This window comes from Meriones unguiculatus, chromosome 1 (assembly GCF_030254825.1).
Source record: "Meriones unguiculatus strain TT.TT164.6M chromosome 1, Bangor_MerUng_6.1, whole genome shotgun sequence".
NCBI classification, from domain to species: Eukaryota; Metazoa; Chordata; class Mammalia; order Rodentia; family Muridae; genus Meriones; species Meriones unguiculatus.
The window spans coordinates 146,263,357-146,282,631 of NC_083349.1; the positions used below are offsets into that span (position 1 = coordinate 146,263,357).

General features: G+C 38.5%; 1 protein-coding gene across 8 annotated transcripts in view; it reads right to left on the reverse strand.

The window, feature by feature from the left end:
• Gria4 (glutamate ionotropic receptor AMPA type subunit 4) overlaps nt 1-19,275 on the reverse strand; it is a 394,435-nt gene that overhangs the window by 109,684 nt on the left and 265,476 nt on the right. For all 8 annotated transcript variants that reach the window (XM_060368985.1, XM_060368979.1, XM_021644133.2 and 5 more), the window contains exon 6: nt 7,191-7,244. In XM_060368985.1, the coding sequence (XP_060224968.1) occupies nt 7,191-7,244 (54 nt within the window). The remainder of the gene's footprint in view (nt 1-7,190; nt 7,245-19,275) is intronic.

A 19,275-nucleotide genomic window follows, 5' to 3' on the forward strand; every position in this document is an offset into this window, starting at 1 on the left:
CACCTGAAGACAGAAGGCTAATACTCCTAGTATCTAACATCTCGGGTACGCATTCAGTAACTGTGAGTGATTATTAATTAATTCACTTAACCAATATTAATTTTGGGTCTGTTATGCACTGGCCAATTTGACAGCTCATCAGTAACATTCTCTTTTCATTGAGAAACAAGCTAGCCGTCACAAAGCAAATTTACGTTTTAGAAATGGGGAAAACACTGCTCATCAGTCTCTAGCTACTCAACTGTCAGCGTGGAACCTTTGTGCGTTTAACAGCAGGTAGGGCAGACCCACCGGCAGACAAATAATTTTACTGTTTTCTAAAAAGCCACAGTAATTCAGCTTTTGCATTAGCAACTAATTTATGAGATTATTATTTTCTATCAGTCTTCGCTGAAATAGAAGGTCGCTAGAGCTACCTTCCTTGCAGCCTTAGCCACAGGCAAACTGCAGCCCTCAGGGACACCCTTGGATGCAGAGTCTGGCAAACAGTACGCTGAAGGTAAATGAAAAAACAATTCTTGTGTCTGACTGTAGTAAGTGCCTGCCAGTTATGGTTTAAATGAATGGTGGGTGGCTTGGTTAATTTGGGCTACATTTGTTTGAGTACAGGCGCCCCTTTCATTACGTCCTCATAATTTTATATAGAAAATTGATAGGATCTAGACTGCGAGCTAGTTTCCTTGGCAACAGTTACTTTGGTGAGCATTTTAGCTTTTGTTGGAATCTACAGAAAATCATGGGGCTGAAGGGGCTCTATGGCCACACCATGATGAACTTACTGGAAAAATCAGTGGTTAGGTATCAAAACAAATGAAGTTTCCTAGGCAAGAATGCACCCCCCAACTTGTGGAAATAACCTCTTATATTGCACTTCACAGTGGGTAGTGAATTCTCCAGATTCATTCCCAACTTGACGTTCTTTTTAATTTCCATTTGTGGTTTGAACACCTCTGCTTAGGAAATCTTTACAAGCTGATTATGCCACCAATGTAAATAAAGGCCTATCTTTATGTTTTATCTGATTCTGATCAATATTTCTGCTACATTTTACACGTTAAGTCATGCCAAGGCAGCTCCGGTAGGTACAGTTACCAAAGGAAGAGCAGGAAGAATAAGAAAAGGCCTCTCTTATTATCTTTTAAAGCTCACTGTGAAGAGATGAAGTTTAGGTAGTCACTTTTGATGCCCATGTAGACTAGGGCAGAAAAGTTGAAACATTCAGGAAGCACAGAAGGAGAAGCAGGACAGGGTTGGCAAGCTGGTAGACCTTAACTGGGTCATTGCAATTGTATAAAGCTGCTAGGCTGGATGTTTGATGGATTTTGTCCAGTTCCCACACTGAAGCTAATAAAATACCTAAAAGAGGCTAACTCCCTTACTCTTGTATCATCTCTTTACCTTTGATTGAGGTATGAGACTGACCTGCCGCCTACTGCACTAAGGAGGCAAGTGATTGAGGTATGAATGATGTTTATATGCAGTGTGTGTCTCTCTGTGTGTAATAGATTCAATAGCCTTTATGGGAAAAACACTGCTATGTTATAATTTTCTTCTTCTTTAAGATCTTAGTGCTTTCTTAGATATGAACTGAGTTTATTTTAAAAATTAAAAACCTAAAGAAGAACGTGCTTCTGGCTTTGTGCCAAGAGTGCTATCAGCAGCCATACTTAAATTGTTCAGTAGTGCTATTGGCAGCCATACTTAAATTCTTCAGTAGCTGAAGGAGGAGTAAATATACAGACATAGTAACGTGTCTAAGGTCAGATGCCCCCGAAGCTTGTGGGTGTGTTCAAATGAATGTTCGCTGCGTGTTCTGGTTCTCTGGATATGTTTATTTACTTAAGAACTTATTTACTCTTTCGAACAGACAGGTCAGAGCTTCAGACTTGCCTTTGAGATTTAATGATCTGTATGATTGTGGGTAAATTACACCAGACTTTATCTTCCAGTCTATAAAATAAACACATCTATTTTTAAAGGACCAGTAAAATCAATTAACATTAAAAAAATCCAAGCATAATAACCAAAGCAGAAGAGTATAGAGCAGAAGTTCAGTTAGATACAGAAGATAGGTGAAGAGCTATTTCATACAGGAAGAAGAAAGGCCATCCTGGCCTGAACAAGATTGCCGTAAGCCAATTCCTTATTTATAACTGTGCCAAAGGACTTTGGAAACTTTTTAATACACAGTAGGTTTAAAAGAACAATTTGAGGAAGAAAAATATGATATTAGGACACGCTGTCATTTCTGAATCTAGAACTCAAAAGATAATCCAAGTGCTTAAGGACAATTCTCTAACAGAGGTTTACTAACTCATCACTAAGATCCAGTGGGAGAAATGCCTCTGAGGGGAGCTAACAGCCACAAGGCTACCAAGAGAAAGCAGCAATGGGTACATTAAATTGTTCTGTTTGGAAAAGTAGCACACGCTGTGGATTAGGAAAAGGGCCCCAGGGTTTATTTAATAGGATAAAATCTTGACCAAGCTGTCTTCATTAAGTGAGACAGTGAAGAGTTGAGCTGAAAAGATTTATGTAGCACAGTGCTATACTCATTTCAGTAGGCTGTAAAATATTGGAGCATTGATTTAGATTTGGGTCTATACTTCATTTTTGGAGAAACACAAGTCCTGTATAGAGGACAGGCAAGAATTCTCTGAGAATGCTGAAGATTCCACAAGGGGTCAATTATTGAAAAGTGATATTTTCACAATTTTTGTAGAATGGGAAAACCCCCAGAAAAATGATATGATCATGCCTGTATTTTTAACTGGCAGTAATGTTAAAAAAACAAAACTGAAAAAGAGAGAGTCTAAGGGCCAAGTAGAAAAGCATTTTTTTTCTTACTTCCATCTCCTAGAAAGCATACACTGAGCCAACAGGAAATGCCTACTTCTGTATCTAAGATTTCTAGAATAATACTTATTATGACATGGTCTGCTTTCAGAAACAGCTCTAGATAATTGGTGTGGCTGAGTAACTACAGGTGCACTGTCCAAACCACACAAAAGAAGACAGGAAAGTAAAAGAACTTTTAAACAACCTTTGACTTGTACTTTCCCTTCATCTTTAATATGCAGCTATCACCAGAAAGGCCTTCGTATCAAATCTTAAAAACCTCTCGGACTCTGTGGTGTGTGGAATGAGAATGGCCCCATTGGCACATTTATTTAGATAACGGATTCCCAGTTGGTAAACTGTTTGAGAAGGGTTAGGAGGTGTGGCCTTGCTGGGAAGGTGTGCCACTGGGAGTGGGCTTTGAGGTTTTGGAAGCCCAACGTTATTCCCATTTTGTTCTCGCTCTGACTCACAGATGCCTCAAGATGAAAACTCTCGGCCGTTGCTCCAGTGCCGTGTCTTGCTGCCTGCTGCCTGCTGTCAGAACGGTTCCACACCTCAAACTGTACGCGCCACGTTTTCTCTTTTCTGTAAGTTGCCTTGGTCATGGTGTCTTATCACAACAAGAGATAAGTAACTAAGACAGATCCTCAGTGGGTTCAGGCTTGAGTAAGAGGCGAAGGAACCATCAATTCTATTAATCTCAAGAGAGGTGACGTAACTTCTAGGAGCCAGCAGGATGCCAGTGATTGTATCAGCTAGGATATGCCATTATTGTGATTGGAGATGTCAACTTATACCCATTTTGTGAAGGGAGAGTGAAATATGGACTGAATGGTAGCTAGCTGAGAAGATAGATTCAACCTAAAGGTACTATAAGGCAACCATAAACACTGCTAATGAGTATTAACAACCCATTGCATCTTTACTCATGGGGAACTTATAAAATATTTTTAAAAATAATTTGAATCTGCTTTTATTTCTGCCAAACACAGTAAGAAGACAAGATTTCCATGAGGTTCCCTACTTTGTTCCTCAGTTAGTACAGTTATTTTATGTGTGTTTACTTGCTTGTATTGCAGTTTCGGAGACAGGGTCCCATTTTTGCAACCTAGATTGGCCTAGAACTTATTACAAACCTATGCAGGCCTTGAATCCATGGCAATCCTCCAGTGTCAGCCTATGGAATCCTGGAATTGCAAGTGTCATTCACGATCCCTGACTCTTCCTTAACTTTTTACTTAATGAAGTATCTTACTACGTTGTTCAAGCTCACCTTGAACTTCCTTAGCCCAGGGTAGCCTTGAAGGTACTATCCTCCTACATCAACCTTCCAAGTGCTGGGATTATAGACATGAACCACCACACCTAGTCAGAGGATTAACCATTTTTTTTATTTAGTTTTTTTAAAAAATTATTTACTTTACATCCTGTCATAGTCCTCTTTCTCATCTCATCCTGGTCCTCTCCCTCTTTGCCCCATTTCCCTCCCATAGTCCTCAGAAAGGGAGAGCCCTCCTCCCTTAACTACAGACCTCAGCCTATCAAGTCTTATCAGGGCTGGCTGCATCTTCTTCCTCTGTGTCTTGGCAAGGCTGCTTTGCCAGCAGGAAGTGATTGAGGAGTAGGCAACAAAGTCCATGTCAGAGACAGCCCCGTCCCCCTTACTATGGAATCCACATGGAGATTGAGCTGCCTATGGCTACATCTGAGCATGGGACCTAGGTCATCTCCAAGCATGGTCCTTCGTTGGTATCTCAGTCTCCACCGGCTGCCCCTGGGTTCCGATTTGTTGGCTCTGTTGGTTTTCATGTGGAGCTCCTGTCCCCTCTGGGGTCCTTCTATACCCCCACTCTTCTATTAGGCTCCCTGTACTCTGCCAATTAAAATACCATATTTAAGCCCATGTTCTCTAGGTGTTAACCTTGTTTAGATAAAGGGTATCCTTGATTTTGACAAAAAAAGCATGCTTATGAATTCATATTACAATTTCCCACATAATGATGCTTACTTAGATTTATTCTCCTTTTGGTAAATATAGGTTTTATCTTATACCACTGCTTTGACTTTCAAAGTGTGACTAAGTCATTCTGACAGATGAAGTAATAGTCTCCCATTAATTGCAAGATATAATTGAATAATTATAATTATTTTAAAGTTATCTCTGAGAGTTTTATCATATTATAAATACAATAAATGCTTATTTATTGACCTTGTAGCCTATATACCTGCTGAACTCATTTATAGGCCCAATAATTATTTTAAAAATTTCTTATGATATTCTTACATGCAAAACTTCCTTTTTCAGTATAGGTAACTTTTATTTCTTTTTTGCCTAACTACTCTTGATAAAACCTATTTTATAATGTTCAGTAAAAATAGTATGATAGATAATACATCCGTATCTTGTTTCTATTCTTTTCTTATTTTAAAGGCAGTGTCCCTTTTTGCTTAGGCTGATCTTGACCTTGCTGTGTAGGCTGGGATGAATGTAAAGTTCTGATCCTTTTGATTATACCCCTTGGTTCTAGGATTACAGGCCTGCACCACCACATTGAATTTATGTGGTACTGCTGACAGAACTCAGGGCTCTGAGCATGCTAGGCAAGTTCTATTCTAAATGAGCTATATCTCCAGTCCCCTATCATCTTTAATTTCAGTGAAATCAGTTTTTAACATTAAGTTGAAATCTTAATAAATTTTTCATATGAATTCTGAGCAAATTTTGCACTTGGGAATCCTATATATAGTTATTAAGAAATGGTTTTGGATTGGCTAAAAGCACTGAGACTAGTTATTCTATATGGACGAATGAATGCCAAGAGAATCCGTATCTATGCTGTATATTATAACACAGCTGAGTTCATGTAACTGGCTTAATCATGATAAAAGCTTTATATTCTAGTTAAGGTTATGCATCGGCTTCTAGGAAACAAGCATATTTCTGTTTCAAATGTTGATACTTTAGTATAAATATGTTGCCACCTACTCGGTGCTTAAAGCAGGCTCTGAGATCCAATATCATTTTGCATTGCTTGTTCTAACTGGCAATGTAAGCCACTCATTTCTATGATAGTTTATAACATATTGATTTTCTTCTCTGAATTATTTGGTTTAGAAAGAATAGATGTCAATATTGCCCATGTGCAGTAATTAGTTATATACTCATTATATGTCAACAAGAATATAGATACCCCTAATCATAGCCTTATATGATACATTGATTAATAAGAAATATATTTGCTTTAATATTTGTGATCTCCTGCCTCTTCTTCCTTCAGCAAATCCTACCGGTGTGCACCACCACAACTGGCTTGCTTTAATATTTCTATGTTTAGAAAGAGATGAGACATAAACTCTGGTTTACTAAAAAGAAATAGAAAAGATGAGTCAAATTTGGTGATATTTCTATAATAATCCACTGTGTTGTAGGATTTTACTCTACTCAAGAAATACAGCATGATGATTTTCATATTCCGTTACTGCATAATACTGTCTCAGCTCTATGCTGAAACCCAGTTCACCAAAGACTGGACCTCTCTCTATGAACATGTGAAGACAAACTCATGCCAATGTACCCATCTAAAACATGAGATGGCACATTCAATATGCAGAGAAGTGACAGGACTGAGTCTTTTTTTCTATCCTTTACTTGCTTTCCTGCTTCAGGAATAAGATTCTCACCAATTAAATATGTGATGGGAAATAATAGAAAAAAAAACCCATGAAATTATTATTCCTCTCCTAGGATAAGCCACATTGGAAATAAAAGTCTAAGATAAAACTTTTCTATATAGAAAAGGTAAAACTTTTCTATAATGAGATCCTACACAGTCAGCTTCCCCAAGCTGGTGGGTTAACCCGAAGTACTCAGTGGGCCTTGTTAGATACTCCACAAAGGCTTGTCTGAGGCCTGCAAGCAATTCATTCTGTGTTGTTTATTATCCATCTCTAGGTGATCTGAGAGATTGATGCAGTTTTAAAAAATATTATTCCCATTTAAAATATTTGTGTAATTAGCCATTGTATCTTGTTTTTCATAAAATTGGAGAATATATTCATCTGTAGACTATGTGTTTATCATTTAAGCAGACAAAAAGCCAGGATTTAATTTGACAGGTGATATCATGGTAAAGCAAACAATAATTATTAGTAAATGTCTCCCTGGAAAATCTGATCTAATTTGCATAAAATGCATACTAAACTCTACATTAAAATATGATGGTTATTTTAATAACATAACCTGAAGTACAGTGCATAATGTTGTTTAACCACCGATTAGAAAATCATTTAAGAGATAATCCTGGACACTTCATTAATTTTTAGTAAAATAGAAAAACAATGTTTCTTACCAAATTTGCGATGATATAATGGTAGCCTTTGACATGCTTTCCAACACTCACAATCTATGAATACAAGGAATGAGAGAAAATAAATTTAACTTTATTGAAACATTACTTAAAACAGTAAAAGAGTACATGAAGTTATGGGGGAAATGGGCAGTGAAGTATAAGAGGAGATGAAGGAGAGGGAATGGGAGGGTGAATTTGATCCAAACAGATTCTAGTCATTCATGAAGTTATTGATATATAGAAAAATAACCAGGGCTGGTGAGAGGGCTCACTGGCTAAAGGTTCTTGCTGCCATGCCTGATGAAATGAGTTTGGTTCCCAGGGCAAACTTTGTGGAAGGGGAGAGAGACAACAGTACAAGTTGTCCTCTGACCCCGTATGTATGCCATGCACACACAAAATTAATTAAAAGCTAACTACTTCAGCACAACTTCCTATAGTTTTGTGATGGGAAAACAATGTCATTTGACTTATACATGTAGAACATTATAATCAGAAGAACTCCTATATCATGTTAAAGTACATGCTTAAAGTAAAACTATTATTTATTTCATTTATACTTTATTAATTACACAAAATCTTCTCTACCTTTTTGGAAAAACCAGAATATATTAATTTCCTCAGAGAGATCAATAGGGCTATAAACCAACTGTTCACATATATTTCTCAAGAGAGAGTACATTAGCACAGAAACAAAATAATTTTGGCTCAGAGAGTTTACTCTTCTGTAAACATAAATATTAGATAGGTGAAATAGAACAAAAGATTGTCAGTGAGTGCAATTTGTTGATTATGTATGGATTGACATGAAAAGGCCACTGCTATGTCTTCTCATCAGGTGGCAACAAATTCAAATCAGCACAATAGAAAAATAGGTTGAAGAAAATTACTAAAAAGACACTGGTTTTAGGGTCTTGTAATTAGAAAGGTGACTCTGGAACTCCTAAGATGTGATGAACATTTCAGCCCTCTATCCAGTATCCCTAAAGTGCTTTATACAAGAACTTTTCCGTCTGGACCATTTTCACTTGAGGAATTTTCATATGTCCCTTCTTTGTATGTAGACCTATGTAAGCATATTTGATGATAGTAAATTAAAAACAGCAACTGGTGGCATGATCTAAACTTTCTGACTTTGAGGAAAGACTTTCAATTTTGAAAAAAATTTTAGGTAAAATCCCTTAAGATAACCCAGCCCAAGATAGTGTCCATATGTGTGCAGCCACTTTTACAACTATTTTTCAGAGTCTAGATTTTCAAATCACTGTGTGTGGTACTAATTCAAAATTTCATCTGCTTAAAGGAGGCTGTGATAACTCTTAGGAAAGATGACTCGTTAACATATCAAACCCAGATCAAGATAAAACATACTCGATGAATGGCCTGAAGAGCTGGCTCCTAGTTTCCTACTCCATTTTGATTGTGTTGACAGTGTTTACAGAGGATCTGAGCTCTGACTTGTTGTCATGTCTGATTTTGAAATTCGTCTTTTTGGATGAGCACTGAATTCCTATCAGCCCATCCTTTATCATAGTCACCCTTTGTTCTTACCACATTGAAGATTTTCTTTACGTTCAGCAATAAATTTATGACACTTTACATAGAATTTGTACATTTTAAAATCTTTTCAATGTGTGTAGCCTATAATTTATCCATTAAATCAAACCAACTTTGAGACTCTTGTCATAAAGGTGAAAAAAAAAAAAAACCCAATAAGCTGACAGAATTATAAAGAAAAACCAGTAAGGAGATGTCCTAGTTTGCTTTCTATTTCTGCAATAAAGAACATAAGCAAAAGCAAGTTTGGGGAGAAAGGGTTCATTTGGTTTAGAGGTTACAGTGTCTTATCAAGGAGGCCAAGCAGGAACTCCAGGCAGGAATCTTGAGATAGGAATTAAAGCAGATGAAGTGGAAGAATGGAAGAACATTGATTACAGACTTGCTTTTCATGGCTTGCTCAATCTGCTTTCTTATAAAACCCAGCCAGCGCATCTGCCCAGGGACAGCAACCCCCCCCCCCCCGGGGACTGGCCACTCCTCATTAGTCAAGAAAATGCTCCACTGATTTGTCTGTGGGTCAATCAGATGAGTCATTTTCTCAACGGAGGCTCTCTGTTCCCAGATGACTCTATCAAAGTTGACAAAAGACTAACCAGCACAGGAGACATTACTGAGTTGTTATATGGGTTGTTGTATTAGTGACTGAACATGAACTGAACAAGGGAAGATCATTTAATATTCTGGAAATCTCTGGAATAGCCAGTGCCTTAGACATCAAGAGGGAATACTTGGTAACAGACACTTAGATGGGAAAATGCAGACACTTGAACTGAGTCGGTTGAACAGATTTCTGCCACGTGGCCTCAGCTAGCTCTGCTGCCAATTAGCAACCAATTCCCTGTCTCTTTCTGATTCGATTTATTGTCCTCTGCTGTGTTTATCTATGTCTCTTTGAATGCTCTTAAGCTCCAGGACTATCCTGCTTCTGTATTGTTATACAGTCAGCTTGTGATTTTCATTTTATTGCAGTCAAAACTCTTTGCCAATTAAAAATATCTATCTAAGGAATAAACACTAGTGTTACATCAGACAGAGCTGCTAAAGTCTTGGTCCACGGAAAAGAGTTAATTCTTGATTGTTAGGAAAGAAGTGCAACCAAATAAAGCTCACACTACATATTTTTAAAGCAAACCACAGGAAACTTATCAAACCACAGGAGAACAGAAAGGGACAAAATCCTGGAAGAAAGATCTTGCAGTGTGTGATGAGCAATGACATTCGAAAGACAGAGGGCCTTAGAGAGCAGCTGTCTGAAGATAACCTGCCTAAAGATGCTAGAGACCAGAGCCTTGGTTGAGTCATCTTCTTTACTGTGAAAAAGCAGATACACCGCACACACTGTAGGGAGGTCTCTTCATCCCTCCCCTACTTGTAGTGGCCATGGTTTAATTCCAGATCTTGGTTCATTAATAAGAATGTACCCAAGATAGAAATTTCTTTATGAAAAATGTACAGTGCATACTCCAAAGAAGAGTGGATAGTGCCCTATGTAAAGAGTGCTCCATAACTTTTTTACTTAAACATTTTAAAGATGGACAATGCTGGACTTGGGGTTTTACCAAAGTAAAGAATATTTTCTGCTCCTCTGTGGCCTGGCAAGTCTCTACTGCCCAGGGAGAGGTGATCAAATTGAGTTCTTGTTAGAGACAGCCCTGTACCCCTTACTAGGGAACCCACTTGGAAACTGAGCAGCCAATCGGCTTCCTTTGAACAGGGAGTTTAGGTCCTCTCTGGACATGGTCCCAAGTTGGAGTCTTGGTCTCTACAGGCTCCCTGGGCCCAGGTATTTTGGCTCTGTTTTTCTCTTTGTGGAATTCCTGTCCCCTTGAGGTCTTTCTATCTCCCTCTCTTTTGTTAGATTCTGGCAGTCTGCCCAAAGTTTGGCTAGGAGTCTCAGTATTTTTTTCTTCAATACCCTGATGGATAGAGTTTTTCAGAGGTCCTCTGCGGAAGGCTCCTGTCCTGTTTCTTATCTTCTACTTCCAATGTCTTTCCTGTTTGCCCTTCTGAATGACAATTAAGACTCTTCCCTAGGGTCCTCCTTGTTGTTTAGCTTCCTTAGGGCTATAGATTTTAGTATGTTTATCCTATATTATATGGCTAATATCCACTTCAAGTGAGTATATACCATGTGTGTCTTTCTGCTTCTGTGTTACCTCACTCAGGATGATCTTTTCTAGTCCCCGCCCATGATGTAGCCAGCCTTGATGAGACTTGATAAGCTAGGGTCATCTAGAAGGGGAGGAGGTCCTCTCTTATCAGGGGACTTGGGAAAGGGATTAGGGGGAGAAGATGGGTGGGTGGAACTGGGAGGAGATGAGGGAGGGAGCTGCAACTGGGATACAAAATGAATAAATAGTAATAAATAAATATATAAATTAAATTAAAAAAACAAAAAAGAATATTTTATGTTTAAATATAAGTCTGAGTGATTTTACTTTGAGTACAGGTCAGTTTCTGTGTGCATCAGAAAAGAATATTTTATGTTTAAATATAAGTCTGAATGATTTTACTTTGAGTACAGGTCAATAACAATGCATGGCATTGTTATTTCAGTAGAGAAACAGGGTAGGTAAGCCTTTTGGAGGCCCATAGGGGATGGTGGCAAGTGAAACATCAGTGACTTCTACGACTCCTGATCCGCTGCACACAGTGCTGATCCCCATAGGAACCCCTAGCACACCATTGAAGTCTCAAAATGGATCCAAGGCTAGGGTTGTGACTGCTTCCTCCTTCTTTACGGAAGTGCCCTAAGGGGACCTCCTTCCCCACCCCCCCATCTCCCACATTTTCTTCTAGTTGCCACAACCTGATTGTTACTAGTGCTTGAGGCTAGCATGGGATGATCTGGTTGTCCTTTCAGTCTTTTAAAGGCTGTTACACTAGACAAAAAAAAGTTAGATTTGCACCTTTGAATCTGGTCTCTGGAGTCTGATTCCCATGATTCTGCATGGGCTCCATCATCACTCTCTCCCTTTCCCCTCCGTTCCTGATCCCCACAAAACAGTTTGAGATGAAAATCTAAAATGTTTCTGCCTTCTTCAAGAATGGTTGGTCATGTTGTCATAGGACAATGATATTAAGGTGGGGACTTGGCTGTAAAATGTAATTATTGGCTTCCATAAGGAAAGGAGATATAGTGGTAAAGAAGCTGAACCACCTGGAATAAAACAGGGATGTGACTAAATAAATAATGATTATCAAGCGTCTGCTTAGAGTTCTGGAAAACAGGTCAAGAAGGATTCACCAGTTACATTGATTGTCACTGTCAAAGTAGTCTGTCTTTTCAACAATACATGTTTAAGAGATACGACAAATTTGAATCAACCATGTGCTTTTTCTTGCTTTTGTTTTAGGAAACAAGTACTTCTTTAGAAGTATCTATGATGCTGGTCAATCATTCAGTTGTAAAACCATAAGCCTATCAAAAAGTGTGCATATGATGTACCTATCAAAAAGTAGGTACCATGATGTTTTGCATCTGATATTGGTGTGATAAGTTGTCTTTAATATAACTTATAATTTATTTTTAATGCCTTGAAAATTGCTATTTCTATACCCATAGATTAGTGTAGCTCTCAGACCTTGTTGGAGAAGTTTGAGCAAGTGATTGTCAGTTAATGCAGAAGCTCACAACTGGTCAAAGTGCAGAGAATAAGTGTCTGTGGTATGCTCAACCACAAACGGGACATCTATATCATAGTTTTTCCCCCAGGGACTAAGGGACATTCCTAAAGAGGGGGCAAGAAGATTATACAAGCTCCATCATAAGAGCCAGATCGGAGTCTTTTGAATGTCAGAGAATCACTGCAGTCACGAACTCATAGCACCTGTGGTGTTTGCCTAGACCTAGACAGGATCTAGCCAGCTGACTTTGGAGTGGAGGAGGTAGGAGAGCACAGGCCCCTGCTCCAGCTGAGGAGCTCTTGGCAGTTGATAGCTTCAGGGCAAGTCAGCTTTTCCTCCTGGTAGGAGGACGATGCTCCTGAGGAGGACTCTACAGCCGCGTGTATATAGTCAGCACATAACAGGACTTAGTGAGAGAAAAATCAAAAGGACAAGAAGCTTAGGGTGTCAGGGAAAGGGAATGGATCCAAGAGGAGTTAGGAGGTGAGAATGGGGGAATATGATCAAAATACATTGCATACGTGACTGAATTACTCAAAGAATCGAAAAATGCTATGCTAAAAGGAGAAAGTTAAAGATAGTATAATTTTTCTAAAGCATTAGTATAAAGTATTCATTTTGATGCATAAAATGACTGAAGTTTTGGCCTTCAATTTATAGTCAGACACTATGTAAAGCGTTTCATGTATCAATGGTTAATACGTCTCTCAGAAGTTCTTCCGTCAAGGGTTCGGTACATTACCTCAAACTATCACTATGCTGCTCTGACTGCTGTGCTAGGCTATGTCTCCTGGATAAAGGCACACGATAGCATACCTAAGTGTGAAGGGTTTTGGTTTATCTTAAAAAAAACTATTTTATTAATTTTTTAAAGATTTATTTATTTATTTTTAAGTGGATGATTTATTTTTATGCTCTATTTGCATGTATGCCTGAATGCCAGAAGGGGGCATCAGATCTCATTATAGATGGTTGTGAGCCACCATGTAGTTGCTGGGAATTGAACTCAGGACCTAGTGGAAGAGCAGACAGTGCTCTTCAAAGCTGAGCCATCCTTCCAGCCCCTTGGTTTGTTCTTTGATGTGATCTTATAACTTAGGTAGAAAGCCTTCCCCCAGATCTCATTCTCCACCAGAGAACGACATGGATATGGTAAATGTCTTCAGTGGTCATGGGGCTAAGACCATGCTGCTGCTACACACAGAAGAGCAGAGCAGTGCTTGCTAATACTTCCCATAAATATCCTTGATGTTCACTCCCAAGATGCTTCAAAATATTTCACTTAAAAAACAGAACCTTTAATTTACTTCAGTCTCATCAACACACAAACACAAGACAAATACAAAATACAAGTAGCTTTCACAAACAAGCTACCAATTGAAACTACAACCTTTTTAGGGCATCTCAAAAATTTATGTCAAGGCATGGAATATACAAATGATATGAAAACAACTCAAACAAACAAACAACCCAGAGACTATGCAGTGTGAGAAGTGCTTTATGAGGAAATGTGGAATCCTGAACAGCTCTTTTAAAAGGGGTTATAGGTCTCTGTTTTGTGTATGTGTCTTGAATTTTTCTTCTCTTCTTGAAGACGATGTCAAGACTATAAAAATTTCTAATTGGGAGTAAATTTTTTTTCTTTTTTTTTTTTAAGAAGGAAAAGAAGGGTGAAGTTGTGCATAGGTCGATCTTTTCTCACAGAAAGTTCTTCACAAAATCAGACTGACTTCCTGTAAGGAGTGATAGAGTCTGTCTGTGGGGCTAGCGTCCTGTTCATACTGGAGCCCACTCTCTGCTGGCTGCTGTAATAGGTGGCTGGTATCCAGTCTCTGCTCAGATCGTTGCCTTTCAGTGCATACGCACTAGTCTGCTAAAAGCAGTCCCTGGGTCTTTTTGGCCTCTAGCTAGATCAGGATGCTCAAAACCAGCCTGGGCCCCAGTGTTTAAATACAAATGTCCGTTAGGGATGTTTGGGCTTCCAAACCACACCTTATTGCATTTATATTTCTTTTTTTTTTGATTGCATTTGAGCCTATCATCTGAACATTCTTAGTTATAAACTTTTACATATTTTCTCGGATGAATAGCAGGCAGGGAAAATGCGGAAAGAGAGAGAGAGAGAGAGAGAGAGAGAGAGGTGCCAGAAAAGGTGCCAGGCTTAGATGAGACACCAAATTAAATAAGGTTTAAAAAGTTTCTTTCCTATAGCAGGTTTTACAGACTTTAATATGCTAATAAAGTGTACACTGTAAGTCTCAAAACTAGACTATATGGTTTTGTTAAACTGTTTAACTGTTTATAAATGATTAAAAATTAGCTAAGGCCATTCTTCCTGCAGCCTTGCTCTTTATCACTTATTCCCTTAGCTTACACAAACATCCCAGACTTTATGTCATTTTAGTATTGTGATCATATTTCCTCACTTTCCTTCAGAGCTCATTACAATTTCAATAATAATCCATTAAATTATTTGAAGTTTGTATGAAATAAGTTATTTTATTGTTTGGGGACTAACACCTTCCTCACTATTTTGTAACTTATGATAACTTTTTGATTATGCATTTTCCAATTTGCATATGTATAATCATATTCAATATATGGAAGTAGGCTTGGTTAAATATGTTACATGTATGACCCCAGAGTTATCCTATTTGCTAATATTTCAGTAGGATATTTTTTGCATTTGAGTTTATTTGGGCCTTTTAATATTAGTACTTTAGGTAGTTAATAAAAGAGAATGTAAGTACTTATAAAGTGAATTTATAGGAAGAGAATATGTAAGCAGATCTATAATCACAGCAAATGAGAACTGACCTGACTGCCTTCTCCCTGAGGGCTAGCATTCATGGTGCCAGAAAGTTCCATGTAATATTTCAAAGGAGAAAGGCAACCAGCAGTCTACCTAGCTTTGATGCCTGTGAACCATATTAAGGACCAACATAGTATGCCCGATGGGTATAGTAGTCACATACATACCATAGTGGTGACAACAGCTCTATGATTGGACGTGAGCCTAGACCAACATGAGGGCTTCTAGGCCAGAAACTAGAACCCTAGCTAAATAACCAGGGATAGTGAAATCACAGTTATTGGAGGAGAACCTATAACCAATAATTTATTAAACCAGCATAATCCCTAACAACAATCTATAAATATTTGTTCTTATAATCACAGATAAGTATAGTCTTCATCCTTCATCAAGCAAACTTCTCTCTGTAACAAGCAGAGACTGCCACAGAAGATCAGTCAATTAAGAGACAGAGTTATGGAAAGCAGTCTCAACGGCTACATCTACAAAATACTCCCTCACCTAAGGCTCATGGAACATTGTGCAAGAGGAGGTGGAAAGATCATGAGAGTTAAAGGATCATGGAGTTTTTGGTGAGATTGTCTCCTAATAACATCAGAAGTTACATCAGTGAAGTCTCACCAACATGACTACACAAACATGAGCTGAACAGGGAGGACACCAACGGACATAACAAACTGCATGAGGAAAAGTCTGTGAGGCCTTAACCCTACACAAAGAACTACAGGCAACTGAGAGAAGCTGGGAGTGAGAGGAGGGGGCTTCCTCAGGGAAGAGCAGGCCAACTAGGTGTCCAGTGCCCAGCAGTCAGCCCTGAAAACATACCTATAAATAGAATTATGTGAACTCAACAGATTATATCTGGGAATACATACATACATATGTAAATATATACATATGAGAGAGATAGAAAGAGAAAAAGAGACACACTCACACATATGCACACACACAGAGATTGAGAGAGAAAGGGGGGTCTTAGACATGGAGAGACCCCACAGAGGTTAAGAGCATGTCCTGCTTTTGCAGAGGACCTGAGCTCAGTTCCCAGTACCCACATGACAGCTCATAAGTGCCTGTAACCCCAGTTCTATATTTAGGGTAAAACCTCAAACACATTACAAAAAGCTATTATGTGCATTTCCATGTATTAACTTACATTATGGTTAAAATTCACAAAAGAAAATTTAACCAAAAGAATAGTTAGCAGGAGGTATAGCTCAGTGGTTAAGACCATGGACTGCTCTTAAAGCAGATCCAAGTACAGCTCCTAGCACTCACATCAGGTGGCTTACAACTGTAATATAATTTCATCTTCAGGAGGTCTGGGTCCTCTGGACCCTGCAGGTATTCACACACACACACACACACACACACACACACACACACACACACACAACTGTAAAAGAAACTGGAAGCCTAGATAGATCAGTTATACTTCTTAACAAAATCTTAACAAAAAGAGTGGAAGTTCTTTGCCAAGTTAAATAAATATCACAATGCCTGGCAAAGTGTATATTTAATAAAAGAATTAATAAATATTTCATGTTTACTATTTAACTTTTAAAAGTTACTTGTTTATTACTATTTGTTCTCAATTCTCATTGGTCCTTTCATCAAGACTGTTGCATTGGATGCTCAGCACATTTCTTTGCCATAAACATGGAGGCATGTCCTCCTGTGTCCACTCTTACAGTCAATCTTGAAAGCCCTTTGCCCAGTTTTCTTCCTGGGAGCTTGTTACTCATCATGTAACAGTTTGATTTCATCCTTTAAACAACCTTGTTTATTGGATACAATGTGTTGCTCTGTTTTCCTTTGAGTTCCTGTATAGATTGGATTGACCTTGATTTAACTCAGAGACAAAGCATGAAAACTGCTAGGAATTAGATAATTGTGTCAGATACATTATCAGATGGAAGAGTGATGCTTACAAGCATAAGTAGAAAATAAGGAGCTTGTAGGGTAGAGACAAAAAAGTCTTTTGTTTCACTTGCAATATATTAACATATTATATGTAACATTAATATATAGTTATATCATAAATACAATAAAATGAATTTACTTTCTAGTGTGAGTTCTGCTTTTAAAGGGAAGACTATTAAGGAAGTACAGATGTAACTTAAGCTAGACTGTAGAAATACATAGTTTGGCTATGAGTTTCGGCGTCTCCTTTGATACCCTGGAGGGTGGAGTCTTTCAGAGGCCCTCTGTGGTAGGCTCCAGTTCTGTTCCCTGTTTTTTCCCTCTTCCGAGGTCTATACCATTTGCCTTTTGTTTGTAGCAGCTTTATTCGCAATAGCCAGATGCTTAATCCTCATTCAGACGGGCAAACAGAATAGACATTGGAAGTAGGAGAAGACAGGAACAGGACAGGAGTCTTCCACAGAGGACCTCTGAAAGACTCTACCCTCCATAGTATCAAAGGAGATACTGAGACTCATAGCCAAACTTTGGGCAGAATGCCGGAATCCTTATAGAAGAAGAGGGAGATATCAGGAACTCCACAAGTAGAACAACAGAGACAGGGCCTAGGGGGACCTGCAGAGACCTATACTCCAACTAGGGACCATGCCCAGAGAGGACCTAGAGACCCTGTTCAAAGGAAGCCCATTGGCTGCTCAGTTTCCAAGTGGGTTCCTCAGTAAGGGGTACAGGGGCTGTCTCTGACATGAACTAAGTGGTCACTTCCCCCTGATGGGGAAGCAGCCTTACTGGGCCACAGAGGAAGATGATTCAGTCAGCCTTGATGAGACCTGATAGGCTAGGGTCAGATAGAAGGTAACTAGGGACAGGGTATAGGGGAAGAAAAGGGTGGGTGGGACTGGGAGGAGACAAGGGAGGAGGCTGCAGTGGGGATACAAAGTGAATAAGTTGTAATAAATAAATATATGAATAAAATTAGATAAAGAAATAATTAGTGACACTTGGATGAGAAAAAGTTAACTAAAAAGTAAAATATAATTTTTCAGTTGGATAATCTTGGGCTAATCCTATCCCAAATACAAAAAAAAAAAAAAAAAGTAGAGGTCAGATGAGCGAGAGTGCTGACCTCTTTCTGTTTCCTGAATGTAGACACAGTATGGCCACCTGCTTCATGTCCCTGCCACAATGGATTACATCACTTCATACTATGAACCAAAGCAAACCCTTCCTTAAGCTGCTTTTGCCAGACATGCTGTCACAGCAACGGAAAAAAGCAATAGACACAGTTTGTTTTTATGTTTTTAGCATTCAATGAGCAATTTATCTTGTTTCCTATGTAATCGCTGACACCGCCTTTCTTTAAGCCATAGAGAATATTCTGGGGCACCTGGTTCTTATTTAAAGCTAAAAAAAAAAAAAAAAAATCTAACAAATTGTATTCTTTTAAATTATCAAGCAGGTTTTACTTTGCCATTTTCGTGGAATTGTTCTTTGGATTCTAATAAGTGTTCTATAGGAAAAACAAAATTAGCTGAGCCTAACCTTATTCTGGTGTTCACAATATTTCTGAGGTAGAATGAATTGCATTCTGGCAATTCCACTCCTCTTCTTCCTTGAGTCTTGTTATCGTAAGGCACGGCTGCAGCTGTTACTGGACAATGACTCTGTTCTAACCTCACCAATGCTGTTTTCACTAATCTGATTGATATATTAAAGGTTTGGGTTTTATTGTTATTTATATTATATGAAACCAATGCACTTACTGCACTATTATGGCATTTTCATGTTCAAGTCAATTCAGTCAAAAGATAAGCTTAAAGAAGGAAAATTCCCTTCTCCGCATAACTTCATGCCTTTCAAATTTCTTCTTATTGTGTTTATGTCTAACTGACCAAATCTTGATATGCAAACGATGTTCTACAACAAAGCCAAGCACCTTGCTCTTCCAGTTCTGCAGTATTGGAAACTGCTGGTAGATTTTCTAGCTGCAGTCTTTTCAGCAGAAGCTCGAGTCATTGTTGCATATAACTCACTGTTACTTCAGTATGTGGACAAGAAACTCCTCCTTTTTTTTTTTGGAACTTTAAAATTTTGTTTTATTAATTACACTTTATTCACTTTGTATCCCCCCTGTAGCTCCCTCCTTCCTCCCCTCCCAACCCT